General features: G+C 34.2%; 1 protein-coding gene across 1 annotated transcript; it reads right to left on the bottom strand.

The window, feature by feature from the left end:
- Positions 1-10,628: 10,628 nt before the first annotated feature.
- LOC134269589 (acetylcholine receptor subunit beta-type lev-1-like) lies at positions 10,629-13,719 on the bottom strand. The gene is made up of 6 exons (XM_062751789.1): positions 13,683-13,719; positions 13,403-13,554; positions 12,673-12,717; positions 12,447-12,556; positions 11,176-11,669; positions 10,629-10,939 (listed from the first exon to the last, which is right to left on the bottom strand). The coding sequence occupies exons 1-6, from the start codon at positions 13,717-13,719 to the stop codon at positions 10,629-10,631; spliced, it is 1,149 nt and encodes a 382-aa protein (XP_062607773.1).
- Between the last annotated feature and the right edge of the window lie 6,646 nt (positions 13,720-20,365).

Raw genomic sequence — 20,365 nt, 5'->3', positions numbered from 1 at the left:
CACTGGGCCAGGAAAGCTGAAACTTATGTGGAAGCATCCTTGGATAGTGTAGATATTAAATTGTTAAAATCATGACCCCCGGGGGTAGGGCGGGGCTACAATAGGGAATCCAAGTTTCACATAGAAATATATAGAACAAATCTTTAAAAATCTTCTTCTCAAGAACCACTGGGCCAGGAAAGCTGAAACTTATGTGGAAGCATCCTTGGATAGTGTAGATATTAAATTGTTAAAATCATGACCCCCGGGGGTAGGGCGGGGCTACAATAGGGAATCCAAGTTTTACATAGAAATATATAGAACAAATCTTTAAAAATCTTCTTCTCAAGAACCACTGGGCCAGGAAAGCTGAAACTTATGTGAAAGCATCCTTGGGTAGTGTAAAATTGTAAAAATCATGACCCCCCGGGGGTAGGGCGGGGCCACAATAGGGAATCCAAGTTTTACATAGAAATATATAGAACAAATCTTTAAAAATCTTCTTCTCAAGAACCACTGGGCCAGGAAAGCTTTATGTGGAAGCATCCTTGGGTAAAGAAATTCTAAAATCTTTAAATAAAAAAGGGAAGGCGGTTGTTGGGCATGATTTGTATAGCAAGAGGGGGAATCTGGTAAAGATCTGCATCACCCAAGTTACTCAGGTGAGCGATGTGGCCCATGGGCCTCTTGTTTTGCAGTCTGTCGAAAGGATTAATTCACGTACACTTGAATCAATTTAGTCTCATTTATATTCATTTCATTGAGATATTGGTTTAATTTGCTTGAATTAGTCCATAATCACCCCTACGCAAATCGAGGCGTGTGACTGTGAGTATCGGCTAATTTATTAATTTATCAACAAAATAGATTGTGATATAACAGGCAAACATTAAACAGTCTGGTACAAGATTTAGCTACGTAGCTTAAGTTACCTTCATAGCTTTATTTACCTACCCGAGGTAGCTTCATTTAGCTACCAAACCAAACTTTTTTTCTGAAATTAATATTTTTTCCCAGGATGTGCACAAAGTTGCACATCTAATACTGTGATAATTTTCAACATTAAACTCATCTGATCTGAAAAATCTGATAATCTTGAGGATTTTTTTTTCTGCGCAGTTGCAGTGAAAGTTTTGGGGTATATACAATAGTTATTTGTGACCTAACATTTATTTCTTGAATGCATGCAATAACAAAGAAGACCAGTTCTGGTCAACATGATAATGGATTGGTAACTATATATATTTATATATCAACACAATCTTAACATGCTTAAGTGATCATACTTGACCATGCCTCACCATACACAAAGGGGTGGAAAGTTACTCAAACATTAATAGAAATACATGCATCTTTTACTTAAAAATATCCAAATGCATCAATTTATAATTTATCTTTGTTTTAAATTATGTTTTTAAACATACCTTAGTAGAACTAGCCATTTAATTGCAACTTTTTGTCTTTATTAAATGAAAAGGGAATATGTGAAAATTTGAATTGAAAAAGCTCAGAGGCGTAGTCACAAACTTAAAAGTGGGGGGCTCAACTCCAGAAATTCTTTGACAATCAAAAAAAAAAAAAAAGCAAAAAAAACAAAAAAAGATGAAAAATTCCCCAAACTCGAAAATCCTATTTCGCGGGGGGGGGGGGGGGGGGGGGGGGGGGTAGGGCAAGTTACTTTCAATTCCTATTTTTTTTTATGGTTTAAAGGGGGGGGGGGGGAACTATCCCTTCAATGAACATATCCTATAGTAAAGGTAATGTTGGGGAAAAATAGCTGTGATTTTGTTCTTCATTAAAAAGTGGGGGGCACAGACATACTCTTGCCCCCCCCCCCCCGATCTGAAAGTGGGGGTAGTGGCCAACTTTTTCAAAGGCAAGTTACTTTCAATTCCTTTTTTTTTTTATGGTTTAAAGGGGGGGGGGGAAAATGAACATATCCTATAGTAAAGGTAATGTTGGGGAAAAATAGCTGTGATTTTGTTCTTCATTAAAAAGTGGGGGGCACAGACATCATGAAAGTGGGGGTAGTGGCCAACTTTTTCAAAGGCAAGTTACTTTCAATTCCTATTTTTTTTTTTATGGTCTAAAAGGGGGGGGGGGCAACTATCCCTTCAATGAACATATCCTATAGTAAAGGTAATGTTGGGGAAAAATAGCTGTGATTTTGTTCTTCATTAAAAAGTGGGGGGGGGGCACAGACATATGTAAAGTGGGGGGGCTATGACTACGCCTATGAAGCTAAATAAAGATACCCGAGGTAGGTAAATAAAGCTATTGTAGGTAATTGTAGCTAAATCTAGTGATTGTACTGAACCAAGTAAATGAAAAAAAAAACTTATATTTTTGAGTATCATCATGTATTGGGCAGGAACGAATATTAAGAATGCTTTAAATTATGTGATGCTATGACAAATACACATCAGAGAGTAACACAATAAGTACTAGATCTATAGTATAATCTAACTGTGTCTTGGGGCAAGTGGCATCTAAGTTCATCAATGTATGTCATCTGAGAAGTAGTTCACTGTGACCTACTTTTGAAATTTTATAATTTTAGAAATATTTTAGGTATTAATTGGCTTAAAATCGTTAAACGTAGTTAAACATAGTTTGTGTTATCTTGGATTCTCAGATAATGGCAAGTGATAAGTTAGTCAGCATGACCTACTGTCATGTACTAATTGGCTTAGAGTCATTCCAGATCTTGGGTTCTTAATGTGTTTCATTTAAAATGTAGGTCATTATGACCTACCTTTAGACTTTCGAGGCTTTATCTATATATACAGGATATTTAGGAGGCTTTAAATAGAGATGATAGGTTGTACAATATATCAGAAGAGCAATTCAAGTCCCTTGGTCCTATTGTTTTTCTGTAACATTCATTGATTGACTTGTATTGTGAATTAGGTAAGAAAAGAAATTGAAACCTAAATACAATTGAAGTATCATGGTACATCATTGTATAAGTTTAATGTTATTGAACAAAAGACTTATACAAAAGGTAATTACGGGATTTTTTCCTATTATGTGCTAAGACGTGGGATATTTAATCCTAACTTCAAGATGTGGGATATTTAATCCCATATTCTGCATTTAGTGGGAGTTTTTAGCTCTACTGGTCAGAGACCAGAAGAGCTTATGCGATAGTAATGCGTCCGTCGTCCGTCCGTCTGTCTGTCTGTAAACAATTTTTCAAAATGCTACTTCTCCTACAGTTTTGGTCAGATTTCAATATAACTTGGCACACAAGTAGACTACACTAAGATACATAATTCTGTGTATCGGTTTTTGATCTTGATGAACGGTGTTGCCGTGGTTACTAAAAATAGTAATTTCTTAGAAATTCTTTCAAAATGCTACTCCTCCTACAGTTTTGGTCAGATTTCAGTATAACTTGACACACAAGTAGACTACACTAAGATACATAATTCTGTGTATCGGTTTTTGATTTCGATGAATGGTGTTGCCGTTGTTACTAAAAATAGAATTTTTTGTGAAACTCATTCAAAATGCTACTCCTCCTACAGTTTTGGTCTGATTTAAATATAACTTGGCACACAAGTAGACTACACTAAGATACATAATTCTGTATATCGGTTTTTGATTTCGATGAATGGTGTTGCCGTGGTTACTAAAAATAGAAATTTCTTAGAAATTCTTTCAAAATGCTACTCCTCCTACAGTTCTGGTCTGATTTCAATATAACTTGGCACACAAGTAGACTACACTAAGATACATAATTCTGTGTATCGGTTTTAAAGTTGAATTGATGGTTATTTCTAGTTCCAGATTCAAGTTTATTATGTTTAATTTCCTGGTTCAATTCCAATTGATTTTTAAATCAGGTTCGTTCTAATTTTGAATCATTTTGTGTGTGTGTGTGTGTTTTCTTTTTTTGTTACAGTACTTTAGTTAAGAAATTATGTTCTAGAGAATCTTTGAAAGTATATTATGAGCTAGTGAAAATTGTGAAAATAAAATTAATTACTTAGGCTGAAATATAATAACTAAAACAATTTAAAAATAATTGTAGACTTGGGGGAGAAGGAGTTGCAAAGTCTACTTGAGCACTTTAATCCTGTTCTCACAGAGGCTGGGGTAAATGTTCCTGAAGCTGAAATTGAATGGACAATGATTAAAAAGGAAATACACAAGAGGTATATATATCAACAACAAAAATGTGTTGAGTGCAGCTAATTAATTACCAATAAAATCTTTGAGAAACTTGTTAATTTTTTTTAATTGTAGCGATCTTCTTGGCAGACTGGATCCTTATACAGAGAAAATATGAGAACAAGTTTACCAACATCCTTTCAGTTATTGATCTCATTTGCACTCTTTCACCAAGTTCTGCAGAAGCAGAAAGACGGTTTTCCCAATTGAAATGCCTCAAATTAAATTTAGGATCTAGACTCAACCAAACAACAATCATGCTCTCTCTATTAAGTTCCACTCCAAAAACATTATGGACTATGACCCAAGCCAGCAATACATTCTTAGAACAGCAGTTCCATGAGGCAAAGGCGCCCTCTATTTGAAAGGAAGAGGAACACAGAGACTGAAAACTGTGATGGTGTCACAGCTGTAAATCATGCTGAGGAGAGCAATGCCATGCATATACATGTAGAAGAAGAAGAAAACCACGAAGCAGATGAAGAAGAAAACATTGATGCAAGTGAAGAAGTGGAATCTGAAGTCAAAGATGCAGATAAAGAGAATGATTCAGAAGATGATCTAAGTGATAACATTTCTGAAAATGAAGTTTTTCAAAATTTGAGGGAAATTGCAATGGAATATGAATATATTTGAATGATTAAAACCTTCTAAAGACAAAAATAAACCGTGTTTTGTCCTTTCATTTTTTAAAAAATAGTGTGTGCGACTAAATTTGGATGTGGGCACCTGGAATGGCAAAGTCCAGTAGCCCACATGGCTAGCAAAAGTTTAAAGTTAGTTTAAAACCCTGATTATCCGTGTTGTTAATCCTAAAAATGTTAACATTCTTGTGAAAAGACTGTCGTCTGTATTTTTGCAGCGTCTTGTGATGATGACGACATTTAAGTGCACAGGTTATTCTACAAAGAGTTCATCTTTTCCGAAAGAAAAAGAGGATATTCGTATCTTCTAGAAAATTCAGTGACCGCTTCAGCTTCCATACATGTACACGTGAGAGATGTACATTTTTTGAATCACATTTATATTCGTATCTTAAATAGGTGCTAAGTACAATATAACCAAGAGACCCACGGGCCTTATAGGTCACCTGAGTAACATGTAACAACTTTCCAACAACTGAATTTGGTTCGAGTATTTTAAACCAAAAGCCTTGAAATTCACAATTTTGAAAGAGGCACCATTGTTTATCATAACTATACACTTAGCATGTGCAAGTGACTTTGCCACACTTTCCAAAACAATCACACTTGTTTTCTGTTTTCTTAAAAGGTTTTTCAAGTGGGCATTCAAAATGTTCATTAAATAAACCCTCTTTCTGTGCACCCTTCTTTGAATTTACTTACGTTTTTAACCTATGTAATTTAGTTACCAAGTTTCTTAAAATAACCACTTATACATTTTTTCTTCACTTATTTCCTTGGACTTTGAATTATCAAAAATGTCAATTGCTAGGTTATAACTTAAAACAATGGAAACTTCTGATAACTCATAAACACCAAGTTTTGACACTAGATCATCAAATTGTCTTATTTCACTCATGGTGATATGATATAGAAACAAAAAGAAATGTATCAGCTAACTACAAATCATAAAAATCACAAACAATATGTAGCCTGAACTATGGATTATTAAAGCTGATATAATAATAAAAAAGTCAGAATCGTATGCATACAGCTGAACTTTAACTGTATTTAAGCAAATGCCCAGAAAAAATTGTTTCTCCAATTCCCTTAGCATCCTGGGGAGAATCTCTCAGTGTCCGGTTTTCCCTTTCGTCCAGCTGATCTTTGTTGTGCATGTAAGCGTGTACAATTTTAGGTCTTCCACAATTTTAATTATAAAATTTCAAGCAATGATAGTATTTTTGCTGATTTTGAACTAGATCATCAAATTGTCTTATTTCAGTCTTATTTATATGATACAGAAACAATAAAAATGTATCAACTAACTACAAATCATAACAAAAGGCCCATGGGCTTTATATATAAAGGTCACCTGAGAATCATGAAACAACTTTCAAATATTGAATTTGGTTCATGTTTTAAGTTAGATGCTATGGCATTCACAATTTTGAAAGAGGCTGCCACCATTGCTAATCATAACTTGCCTATAAACTTAGCAATTGCTAAGTTTGGTTACTTAAAGGGGCTGGGTGGTCATGGCCATTTTTAGACTATTTCGATCTCCTTTAGAAGAAGAGCTCAATATAAAGATATACAAAAATAATCAAATTTTAAAACTAATATGTATGTTTTCGTTGTCAAATGATCGTTGACAGCAAAAGATATCATCTCTAAAAATCTAAGTTATATCTGGTGGTTAATTTGTTGTTAATTTGTTGACCCCCAAGCCGCCTTAATGACCAGGGTAGAGGAACAAAAATGCATATCAACTAATCAGTAACATTCAGCAATAATCAGAAGTGCCCCTACCACACATGAACACCTGACTCTAGGTTCACACATTGCACAATTTTTGAAAAGGCACACTTGCTTATCAAAAATATTTGATTAATACCAAAGAGCGGATTTCAAACAATTCGTTTTCAGTATATAAGTAGGGCCCCCTCCTATGGTATCCCTAACCCAGGATCCTGGAAATTCACAATTCTGGAAGAAGAGCCTTTGCACATCATATCTATATAGGTAGTTCATCTGCTTATTACCCAGGAGCAGAAAAGACGATTTTCAAAGAATTAATGTATTTTCACTATATAATCATTATAGAGCCCCACACTAACACCAGAACCCCTGACCCTTAGCCATGAAATTCACAACTTTGGTGGAGGCATTCTTGCTCATCATAACAATGTTCTTAGTTTATTTAATACTTAGGAGCACAGAAAAAGATTTCAAAGAATTAATGCATTTTCACTATATAATCAATGGAGCCTCGCCCTAAAACCATAACCCCTGACCCTGGGGACATGAAATTCACAGTTTTGGTAGAGGCACACTTGCTCAACATAACTATGCACTTAATTAGTTTATTTAAAACCCAGAAGCATAGAAGAAGATTTTCAAAGAATTAATGCATTTTCACTATATAATCAAAAGAGCCCCACCCTAACACCAGAACCCTGACCCTGGGGCCCATGAAATTCAGAATTTTAGAAGAGGCACTCTTGCTCATCATAATTATGTACTTAGTTAGTTTATTTAATACCAAGAAGCAGATCAAAAGATTTTCAAAGAATTAACGCATTTTCACTAAATAATCAATAGAGCCCCACCCTAACACCAGAACCCCTGACCCTGGGGCCCTAAAATTCACAATTTTGGTAGAGGCACTCTTGTTCATCATAACTATGCACTTAATTAGTTTATGATATACAGGAGCAGAGAAGAAGATTTTCAGAGAAATAATGCACTTTCACTACATAATCAATATAGCCCCGCCCTAGCACTAGAACCCCTGACCCTGGGGCCATGGATTTCACAATTTTGGTAGAGGACTCAATGCCGATAACAACAATTTGAAAGCTTGATGTCCAGGGGTCAAGAAGAAGATTTTTAAAGATTGCACTAATTTTAGTGGGTTTGGCCCCAGGCCCCAGGGGGGCAGGGACCATGAAATTCACAATTTTTGTTCCCCTTTACCCATAGATGCTATATGCCGAAATTGGTTGAAATTGGTTCCGTGGTTTCAGAGAAAAAGTTGAAAATGTTCAAATGTTAACGCACAACGCACGACGACGGACGAAAACGGATAGCAATAGGTCACCTGAGTTTACTCAGGTGACCTAAAAATATAGTAAATAGACCTGATTTTTTTTTTTACATTACTACATGTACATGTAAACAAAAGAAAATGTTAATGATTCAAAGTACAAATTAATTTTATTAAATTCAATCCAAAAGCCTCTAATAAAACCTCAGTAAGTATATACGAAAGAACTTGTTATTGTTGACTGCCATTGCTTTTTAGCACTACAAAGCCTCTTTGACTATAAATTCAATAAACTCATGGATTGTTATTTAAAATTATTTCATAATTGGATATGGTAGCGTTCTGTATTTCCTATAATAGCAAAAGTTGCAAATGCTGATTTTTCAACAGAAAATTTCACGGGATAATGGATTATATAATTCATGGTATTCAAGTGCTTTGCAAATAGTGCCAGTCTCTGAAATGGTAGCTATATTGCATGGAAATCTTTAACGTGTCAAACAAAGCATCATTTCATCAAATGAGTAAACTTAGTGTTTTTAATGAAGATTGGTAAATTTTTATTTGCATTAAATTAAAATATCCCTTTAAGAAAATTACCACTGTTTCAAATGGAAAGTGTCTTTCTTTCTTATTTTTTATAATGTTGCAAAAGCCCAGAACGTTAACATAATCGAAGGATGTCTGGGTTTTTTCCTTCTTTTTCTTCTTCAAGAGTCTACTTATGATAATACATTTTTCACCCGACTTCTAAAAATCTTAAAATCTTATACATGTTCACTTAAAATAAATCGTATGATATTTTTTTTTCGAAACACTATGCCGATATTTATAACTAACTCAGAATTCTTCTATATTCTGCGTATCAAAGTACAAGCGCACAATGATTAGTCAGCCCCCGGGCTGACTAGTTACGTTAGGATGAAACTGCAAGTGCGCTTGCGTTAATCGGAATTCTGGGAAAAAGATTTCACAATTTCTTCACGCACACTGACGACCTCGATCTATTTATAGACTTTATTGTTCTTCGTCGTTCTCGACGAAAATTAATGACATAGACTGTTCAGCTTCTAGATGGGATATTTGTTAGTTTTTAAATGATAGTATGAAAATATTTCAGTGCTTCTAATAGAAGATAAGGTACATTTATTCCCTCAATCGCCATTGCAAGCCAAAGATTAAATTGTGTATTCCTCTGGATGCCTGATGCAGACTCCCTCAATCAATATTCAATACCTTGCATAAGACATGTACGGGTCGGAATTCACACAACAATCCACTTACCACAAAGGTCCCAAAATAGTAAAAAAAAAAAAAAAAAAAAAAGAAAGATCAATTTCTTTTCACTCTAATGATGGAAGTTAGGAATACATCAGAAGACCACTGTAAGACAGTAAATTCTTATAATTTACATGATGATAGATGTGTAAGTGCCGCTTGTGCACCTGAACCGCGCCCACATGTGAGAAATTGACCACAGTGGAAATGCGATAGCTGAGAGAACTGTACTGATTTATAGACAGGGTCAACCCCCCCCCCCCATGAAAGGAGAGAGGGGGGAAATGGATTCCAGTTTTTAATGTATAGTTAGTTTTGCTATGATGGTAGACATCATCAAAGACATTTTATGTACATGGATACGTACGTACTGCATGTTTAAACATATTTTGAATTTCCATTTTAAATTGTTTTCCGTAGCGTTCATTACTTATTTGGATGCAATTCTTTTCTTTCCTAATAACACGGAAATGGATGCTCAAACTTAGAAATGGAATTAAATATACATGCAGTATGCCCCCCCCCCCCCCATCATGCATTGCCTCGAAATGCACAAATAAAAACTGTTATTTAATGATATTTGAGAACAATCTAACAAAAAGTCTACCTTCCTTTTATTCATCATAATCTATATCATTTTTATAGAATTTAACGTGATCTTAGTTGCAGTGGTGGATTTGTTCATTTACCGGTATAAGATGAACTTTCTCTGATGTCTGCGCCGAAGAGAATTTATTGATTTATTTAATAATCACGATGCAGAATTAAAAAAAAATATTCTATGCTTTATTATTTATGTACAGCATTATGTTACAAATAAGAAAACGATTACAAAAATTTAACTTTTCTTTCAATGGCATTTATTACATTTAAGGAACACAACATGATGGATAGATCAAATCATAAACCATTAAAAAACAAGAAAGAACTTTCTGTATTCCAGTGGCTGACTCTCAGCTTTTTTGAAAAAGCTAACCTTGTGTAATTATAAAAATACATATACGAATATTATTAGTTACACAGTCATCATACGGATTCATACAGGGTGTGAAATGGAAATCCGTATTTGGACTCGGCTTCGCCTCGCCCAATACGGATTTCCATTTCACACCCTGTATGAATCCGTATTAGGTCACTAACTGACTGTGTAACGAATTTATCCCGCTGAAGACCTTTTTCAATATAAAAAAAATATTTGTGCATATTATGAAAATATTAAGTTTTAATCCAATAACAATGACAAGAAATTTAACTAAACTACCTACATAAACTGTTTCTTAGCCGCCATTTTTATTTACAATAACAACGCTTCGAACGGAATCGCGTGCCCGATTGTCATAATACGCCTCGACGGAGACGTAGCAAACATCAAGTACGTACATTTTGAAAGAAAATATCTGATTATGACACACGTAGATTGCACCTGAAATAAACACTCAGATGACAGCACGTGCACATTGTAATCATTTTCTAAATATAACATATTTAACTATTTGAAAGCTACGATGTTTTTTTTAATCGTACTATACAGGTTTGGAACAACCTGTAGAAATTAATCTAGCACAAATCATCACTAAATTTGCTGTCAGAATAAGAATAAGTGACGTGATAAATCCAATGCGGTTAAGGTATTTCCCAGATTTTAGACGTGCACAAATGCTGTTTATCCTTTTCTTTTTAGATTTTTCATTCTTTCTGCCAGTTTCCAAGGATAAGGGATTGACCCTGGACAAAGTGACTTGTGATTGGCTAGAATTGTGTGTTACGTAAGCCGTAATGGAGGATATGACAACAGATACAACCCCGCTCAACATGTGAAGCATAATGACCACCTCTGTGAAAGAAATTGTAAATATACATCTTATAATGTTAATGAACATGCAGCAAAGTCTCTTATTAAATATTCAGCATACTATGTGAAGTTGATTCTCGGAAAACAAAAAAGTTCCTATTCATTTGTACTTATTATTAGTTTACTATCTCAAGATCTCAACTAAAGAATAGCATTTGAATGGTTTATGCAATGTAAAAGTATTCATACTGATGACTGTCAGTCATAATCATACTTACCTAATGCAGGAACATAGGCCGAGACTTCTGGTACGTCACCATTTAATTGCAACAGAAATACCATAAAGGAAAGGAAAAGAGACATTCCGAAGGAAATTTTTTCGCCGGCTTCACTCGGAATAACATATGAGAGGAGAATTAAGACTGCTTGCATGAGAGTTGGGGCCATGTATAGGATTGTGAAATAAACCGACTTCCGTTTGAGACAAAAGTAGATTTCCTGGTTGGTGTTGTTGATTTTTATATGTTCCATAAGCCAATTAGGATTGTTTTTATTATCTTCTGTCATTCCTGCTGAGATGATATCTATTGCGAGTTCTGACTTTGTGTATACTTGAGATCCTAGCATGAAGTCACAAAGTTGATAATCAAAAGGAAAGTAGGCGGAGTCCATGATGCAGTGAGTGGTCAAAACTCCCGAAAACATTGTACTGACCAAGCCTGTTGATTGGACACGTGTCCGACTAAACTTTAATTCTGTATTAGATTCCATTCTACAAATTTAAAATATTTCCATTTGAAGACATCCTCAAAGTATATTTTGAGTAAGATGTGATGAAGAAATGTTGATAATCAAAATTACAGATCAGGGAATCAGTGTGCGAATCAAATTAAAATGAAACATTCATAATATAATCAAGTAACGATGATTGTCTGGAACAATTTTCTGTTATCATTGGACCTTTAGTAAGGCGCGGTATTTCCGACGGTACATATTAGTGTCTGAAATTTACACAGCTTTTTCATTCACTGTTGAAATGTATAAGGGATAGAAATTCGGGCGAATGTCAACGAGTGAAGCAAGGATACAATGATAACGTTTCGTAAGACAAAGAGGTGGGACTTATCTCGTCTCATTGTTATCAACAACAATTTAAACTTCCTAACGTTATTAATTTTTTAACCAATGAGAATCTGTGTCGCCAAATGAGAGACGTTAATGATGTAGCGTCGAGAATGCCACACCTTATTGAAAGTTCAAGGATGACAGAATTGTACTATTTTGCGTCAGAGCATGTTTCTACATTCGCATAGAAAAGAAGACTATTAAACCAAATGGTCTAGCTAAAAAGTAAACACTATTCTCGAATCCATGTTATCATACTTAAAAAAATCTATTAAAACAGAAATACGGTTTGATCAAAGAGCTTCTTAGAGGAATTGTTTCTTCAAATCATGAATCAGAGATTAAGTCAGCATATCTGTTTTTGTTACAAACTAGTACTCAAAGAAGCTCCTACAATTCATCATTTATCAAGTGAAATGAATACCTCCCAAAAATGTAGATATCCGGGGTCCATATAGTTGACGGGTCAACAACCACGCTTTCCAAATCTTCATACTCACTGGAGTTCCATCTCAGAAATTCATCCTCCCAGCTCTGTAAGTTCATTTTCATTTGCTTACATTCATGGTATTGCTACTTTTGGGGGATAAAATTTGTCTTCAACGTAAGCTTTCTTTTGATATCATTTGCATATTAAGTAAAACACTTACGGCATCCAATCTTATTGCTTGAGAAAAGGAACTTTCTTTTTCATTCTAGAAAATATAATAAAAGTAAACATGAAGATACTTCTTTAAAGACACGCCATCTTCGCAAGCCATTTGTTTTAGATCAACTATGCTCAATGCAAACATTATTGTTTGGCAAAAATAATAATTGATACTTAAAGTTTCTTTTATCTTAAAAGAATACCACATTCGGTAATTTTTTAATCGTTTTTAGCGTAGCTCATCAAGTGTTTTAAACAGAGTTTGAGAATCCACATCAATAGTAAGCGGTTGAGCACTAATGAAAGAATATACCCAGGTAGCTCAAAGATTATTAAGCCATGACTTTGAAATGCAGTTTTTATCCAGTTTCGGAAAAAAATAACTAATGTTAATTCCATTAGTCCTGGCCTACTTAATATGAATCTGTATTTTTGTTTGAGATACAGATTAGAAGTTCGAGACCAGATGAGATTGCAAGGTAATCATCAATCAAAAATGCATTTTATCAAACCGAAAATGAAACAACAGTGAACCGTATGAATGTCAAGTCAACCAATTCTCATCAACCAAAAACAAAATCTGTCAGAATCTGCTGTATGATCACAACTGAGGCCCGTTCAACAGATCGAGCGCTCGCAAACATTTCTCTAGGAGGTAAAAGGAATTTTTGCGAGCGCTCGCGAACATTCGCTCTGCTGTATACGCATTCTGCGTATTGAGTAATTCTCACTATTCCGATGACGTATATGCTGACTACTCCAATCTTTACGTGCACTGTTTGGCTGGTGTTGAGGCGCGGTCGAACCGTGTTGTCATATACACCAGGGGCCAGCAGATTCCGCTTTAGGTCTGTTTCTTTCAAACATAGGATGCCATGGATTTCTAAATGAAAAAGGCTGTGTATATATACATGTATAATAACTACAATACACGTGACTTTAACTAACGTTTTCCTACTATATATTGTAAAAGTTCACGAGATTTTGGAAAATATATAAAACGATACATACCTATTAATACCAGCATCACGTAACCGTAAAGCCTCATGACTTATAAAATTTTCTGATTTTCCACACTGGATTTCCAATATCCGTGTACTTGAGTCAATGCCTTAACATTCATCAGTTTTGTTCGGAAATAATGACTGTAATGTTTTTTGTAAATCATAAAATTTACTAATCAGGGTAACTCACCTCCCTTAACAAAGGAAGCTTTAAACTGTATTCATGACCATTTATGCTTCTTTCATATTTGAGGAAAAGGTCAATAAATTTGGCTTTACTTTTCTGTATCATATGCTTTTACACTAACACAGAAATGCAGAAGCTTAATTGCTTTTATACTATCGATATCGACAAGTACTTTAAATCTCTTGTTTCTCTTGCATGAGATGGATTTACTTCCCTTCATTTTGATCGAACGACAAAAACTGACAATTGTAAATAACTCATGATCTTTGTTATACCCCCGTCCTTCTGTTACGCTTTGGGGTACCCATCTCTTATCCGCAACTCCTCTCATACCACTGAATGAAATTTGATGAGACGTTCAGAATATTTATTACATACTGCCACTGTGCGCCTCCTATTTTTCTTTTTGATCCGACACATATTTTAGGTATTCCACAGCAAAACAGGGACACTGCCATTATATCGGTATTCATATGGGATGCGGGGGTATCATGTAGTGAGCTTATTGCTCACATAACCTCTAGTTTCTATTATGTTTTCAAATGTAGCAACTGAGCGTATTAAAGCAAATATTTTTTGTGGTTTATCAGTCACCTCTTACAGGATATATTTATTGCCTGGATATTCAGCTTTTCAGCGACATCGAATTAATATAAATATAAGATAATTTTCACTTTTATGATATCGCAAAATCTAGGATATTTTTCGATCCTTTGTTTGTTAAAAAACATTCGATCCGATAGACATTAAGAGCCATTCTCTGTAATGACTTGAAATTTTATATAGGAGCTGTGGCACGCATAGTCTCAGAATTTATCCAAACTCTCTATGATAAAAGTCATTGATACCCTAAACTGAAATCAGGCAAAAATTGGTTGCTATGCTTTATAGTTACCATGGCAACATGTCTTAAAGTTCGAAAAATGGCATTTTTTAACATGTTTAGAGCCTCATAGTTAACATTTCCGGCAAAGCAAACTATTGGCGATGACTGTTTCCAAAATTAAAAGGTCAGATGTCTCAAATGCATGATAAACATGTTTGGTAAATCAACTATTACATACGTTACTATGGTAACAAAGTATTCAAAAGAAAAAAAAATATTCATTGAATTTTATAAAGTCATACACGTAAAAATAAAAAGCAATTATAGGATGAAATGTGACCAAATAACAGAAAAAAGAGCCTTGAAACATATACCAAGAACAAAATATGATATTTCATTTTGGTTGGCAATGGTTGCCAAGGTTTTTATACCACAGAGAGCCTTCAAAGTAACATTCTGTATGTTTAAATCTGATCCTATCTTTTAAAAAAGCACACTTCCGCATAACTAATGATCAATTTTAAAAGATTTTGGTGTGCTCCTAGTTTTCCCATGTGAAAAAATTCAGATTAGATTCTTTAACTAGAGCGTTGCTATGGAAATAAGCAGAAAATATATGCTTAAAAACCTTAAAAATATTTTCTTTCCTTGGATACGTACCCTTAAATGTAGATTCCCAAAACTTTTATGATTGATATTTATTAACAGCTTACCTGACTTTTAATTTTGACTATCATCCAATCTCTAAGTGGATGCAAGAAGTTGGCACACAGGGTTTGACATTGATATAAAGTTCACAAAATCGAACATTTTCCCTTCTTGGTAACCATAGCAACAGTGTTGTTTTATTCATCAAATTTTATCAATATATGATATTCAACTTCAGTTCTAACAGATAACTACTATTCAAGCTGAGTCCTTTAATTTGTTACTTGATTAAATGGCAATTTAATTCTTAATGCAGTGAAAAATAATTCACTTTCAAGCACTGGTACTTTGTTTCCATGGTAACACTGCAAAGTAGTAATTATACCCAATTTTTTCTTATGGTTTTGGTGTTGAAAGGTCCTAAGGATGCATATTTGCCAGTCTTCAATTTTCATGTTTTTCCTCAAGACAGTAGCATTAACCCAATCTTAGTTACTAGTTTTGCATGGTTACACTGTGTTACCATGGCAACCATAAAAGTTATTTATAGAATAATATTGCTTATACCTATATACTTAAGGTCAAATATTTTCGTTGTTTTTCTTGTGTCGTTGATTGAGTTTGAGCATATAACACCTACCATTAGTGAATACGGAGTGTTTTTCAGCATATTTCAGCATTTTAAATGTATTCCAAATGTACCCTTGGTTACCACTTACTTAGAGATATATTCTAAACAGTTTCTTTACAGTATAAGTGACATCAAGGTGTCATGTTTTTGTGAGAATGGTTTGTTTCCTTTTTCTAGTTTTTATTAAGCCACAGTCAAGATTTAAAGTGACTGAAAATCTCGATTTTTCAAACTTTTCCGCCTGTTGCCATAGCAACCGAGACACATAGCAACGAAATTTTGTTTGATATTTGTTTCTGGTGTCGAGTACTAAGCATGGGTGAAGTTTCATCAAAATCGGTGACCATGCGTGGCAACGAAGTTCGAGTGGTTACAGAGAATGGCTATTAAAAAAACTTCTATGACGTCACCCATTGTAATAAGTCTACGTATATTTTACCGATTCAACCAGCAGTATATTTAAAGATCCAACTGGCCATCAGTTGGATATTCATATATCCAACTGCCTATCGGTTGGATATTTCAAATATCCAACCGAGGTGCATAAAACAATAAACAATGAACAAAAGAGGTAAAACAATTTTTAAATGTATTTCCAATGCACATGAAAAATAATAAGTACTCCAAATTTGCCACACTATTACAATTAATTTCCAGTGCACACGGAATTACTGCAGTATTACTTCACATTTATCGTGTTTCAAATGCACTTCCAATGCTCACAGAAATAAAATTCCTCCGAATTTTGCACATATTTAAAATGTTTTCGGGCTTCTTGACACATTTTAAACATTTTTTAACACATAAATACATTTTCACCTTGAATCTTAAACAACATCACTTCTTATTGCTGTATATTATTTCAGGGTCCGTTATCAGTAAATCCCTTCAGATTATCCGAGATTTATCTCTGTTTCATACTTTTCTGCAGTACATCCCAAAACAACTTAATTAATTGACAGCCCATCCATTTTTCGACACCGTTATTACATGTATTGCAGATCTTGATATGGAATGTTTTTAAAGCAGGTTCCGCATAACACCGCCAATCTTTTATCTGTTTAAGCACTACTACAAGTATTGTCCGAATGGAACTCCATATGAACTCAACACTTTTCCTCAGCAAACCATCATCTTATAGTATTATCGTTTTACTAACAGCGTGACAGTTTGCCTGATAGGGCGTGCTAAAATTTTTGTATGCTGATTATCATTTTACTCATCGATTGGATGTTTGATTTCAATGGAATCAATAATACTTTGCATAAGAAACACAGAACCCTGACCAATCGCATTGAATAAACAACAATAACACGTGAACGGACAAAGCAAGTTTTACTTCCTATAATGATGATATTGATAGAGCAACGTACATATAAAGTACAACAGAAGTAGACTAGCCTCACTAATTTTCTTATACGTATTTAAAAACCCATGCGGTCAAATCACAACAAATATAATACATGCTTCTTTGAGGACAGAAAACGGGCTTTGACTGACCACGTGTTGCTGCTGACTACAAATGCCGTACTGGTAAACAATCATTCAATGTAATTGGTCAGTATTATCAGGCTATTGTTGTATTCCGAGTCTCATATGCAAATTAGTATTGATTTCATTGATCCAATCGATGAGCAAAATGATAACAAGCACACAAAATTTTAGCACGCCCCATCAAGCAGACTGTCACGCTGTTTGTAAAATGATAATATGTAATGACAAATTCCCAACCTTTTATCAAAATTCTGTAGTTTTCTTCATCTTTCAGGTCAAAAGCATTCAAAACACCATCTGAACTTCTCTAATTTACTTTGGATTTAGAAATACAATGTACTCGACGTCTGATTTCATGACTGTTCAGTACAATGAAAAGGGTTGAAATGACATCAGCACTGTGTAGTTTCATGCTCACTAGTCCATGAATGAAAGGGGTGTTCGATTAGGCTTTTGTCATGTCTCACGGTTGGATATTTAAATGGGCTACATCCTATTGTATTACAGCAAAGTTGGATATTTGAATGGGTAAATATTTCTTTGGGGCCCAAAGTAGGGAATTTTTTAAGTAAGATAAATAACTCGATAGTGTTGAATAGTTTAGAGAAAACATCCCCTCCGAGGGCCTTCGGAGAGAATGTTTTCTCTAAACTATTCAACACCATCTCTTTATTTACCCCTTACCTATCCACCTCCTTTAACAGGACTATTTGTTTGCTATTGTCAATGATAAAACAATTAATTTAGGATCTTTTCTCTCTTTCTCGTGTTCAATCTCTTTGGGGATATTTGTTTTGTATAAGCAAATAAAATACCCATCATGGAATATCATTTATAAATACAGTTTTGCTAAGACACGGTCAAAACTGTCTTCGTTTGTGGGATACGAGCTCACACATTCTAGCTTGAAAAAAAAAGTTAACAGCATGAAGACAGATGGGTAACTTGATTGATGTCCACAAATATTCTTGCAATTTTTCAGGGTCTGTGGCCAAAATTTTGTTTTTACTACAGTAGTTTTCGTTTTGTAAGCTTTCTTACTCTTTTATTCCACACAATTTAGCCCTTACTTTAAATTATTGCTCTTCCTCACCATCTATTACCCAAATATCCTTCTTAACAAAGGTGTACTTAAGTAAATGTCAGATCACAAAGTAAAAATAGAAGTTGAACAATGGCATCATGTTATAAAGAATCTGTGAAAGTATCATTAAATTTTATTCAGTGGTATAGCAAGATAAGAGAAGGGTACCCTTCAGTCACTCGGAGCTCCTCGGGTGGCTCCATGAAATGTCGATATGGTAACAGATTTTTCTCTTAGATAGATACATGTATATTTTCTTCAGACTTTGGATAAGATCAACATTAGTTGTTTTTCCTCATAATATCCACTTAGTCCGTTCATGTATTCTAGTACTTGCTGTGTCTTAGGATTAGAAGAAAAAATGCATTCAAGTGGTTTATGGTCTAGAAGAAGGGTGAAGTCAGTCCCATATTACCTGTATGTTTACATGCATATGCAGCCTTTTGTGGGCCCATATTGTCCCTTATGTCAGTTTTTCAGTAGTATGCGAATATGTTTCTGTCAATCTATTACTGTTGTAACAGAAAGCATTGTCTTCTCTCTTGTTCAGAGGAAATGTACATGTATAGTCCGAAGACTGTAAAAAACTTGAACTATGTATAACGGAAGACTGTACTGACTCTCAGCCTAGAAACCATATTGAAAAATTCAAAACCATGAAATGAAAAAACTGAACCTGTCTGTCTTCTTTAGATATGAAATGGCAAACTTTCTAGATCATTTTTTAAAACAAGCACCCATTGCAACAAGTCATTTTGAGAACTTAATAAATGCAAGGCCGTTGCTTTAACGGGATCCTGACAAGGCATTGTTTCAAGAGTTGCTTTTAATAAAACATACCAATTTTAAACAAGTCTTAGACGATGTTAACAACGCACAAAATTCAAAAGCATTTATATATGAGGAACTTGTTGGAACTTCCAGCTCCAAGTGGAATTTGAATCTGCGATGTAAGGATCGACTTCTTACTCCATGATTTCAGTGCAAACTGCGCCACGCAGACGACATAATGGAAAAATAAGAAATTACCGGTTTTGAATTTTTTTAAATATCTATATAAGCTAGCATATACACTGGAGTAATGTACATATACCATAAGAGAAAAATAGGACCGCTATTTCTACCTGATAGGTTCATCATGTCTTCTGTGAAAAAAAGTGTTTTAGAAAGGAATTCAGATCTTGAATAAACCCTGACTGAAAACTATGTTTTATAAATTGCTTAAACATGTTAAAGAAACATTGCCTTAATGACTGTATTGTGGAGAAAACTGTGGTCTTTTCTGATCTTATCTTCGGTAAAAGCACTTGAACTGCATAAGGTTTTTGTTTTATACTTTCTTTTTGATGATATTAAATTCTCTAACACAGGTTTTATTAGTATTAACCATCTGTAGTATACTGATGTTTTATTTGATTTATTTACATTCATAACTAATTTTTGTTATGTAAAGAAAAAAAATTAAATGTACATTGTGATTAATAAATATTTATTCCTACTCGTTCAGAGCATAAAACATATGTAGACAGAGAATGCGTGTCATTTTAGGGTTAATTTAATAATCTCTTTTTTTTTCAAAAAAAAAATAATAATAAGCAAATAGGCAGTTCAAATGTTATAAACCTCCTATATGATTAAATTACACCAATGACTAAACACGTTTACTAAAAGACTTCAGCAAAAATGATAATGAAGTTGAAAAACATTCTGTAAATTTATCATGTTTATTCAAAGCAAAGTTAGCTTTGTATATTCTAACAAAAAGGGTAGCAACAAAAACACCAGAAAAAATTAAAACAAAGCACGTGAAAGCTATAATA

Source organism: Saccostrea cucullata, unplaced genomic scaffold (assembly GCF_032062105.1).
Source record: "Saccostrea cucullata isolate Sc308-1 unplaced genomic scaffold, CSIRO_AGI_Scuc_v1 ctg968, whole genome shotgun sequence".
Classification (NCBI taxonomy): Eukaryota; Metazoa; Mollusca; class Bivalvia; order Ostreida; family Ostreidae; genus Saccostrea; species Saccostrea cuccullata.
This window is presented reverse-complemented; position numbering and strand designations above follow the sequence as displayed.

What these genes read in the sequence shown, in the direction of transcription:
- LOC134269589 (XM_062751789.1), bottom strand. Translation starts at nt 13,719, where the DNA reads ATGAGGCTTTACGGTTACGTGATGCTGGTATTAATAG. An exon ending in GATATCTACATTTTTGGGAG is followed by an intron (nt 11,670 to 12,446) that starts GTATTCATTTCA and finishes TTAAATTTGTAG; the next exon opens with AATGGAATCTAATACAGAAT. An exon ending in GGCCTATGTTCCTGCATTAG is followed by an intron (nt 10,940 to 11,175) that starts GTAAGTATGATT and finishes TTTCTTTCACAG; the next exon opens with AGGTGGTCATTATGCTTCAC.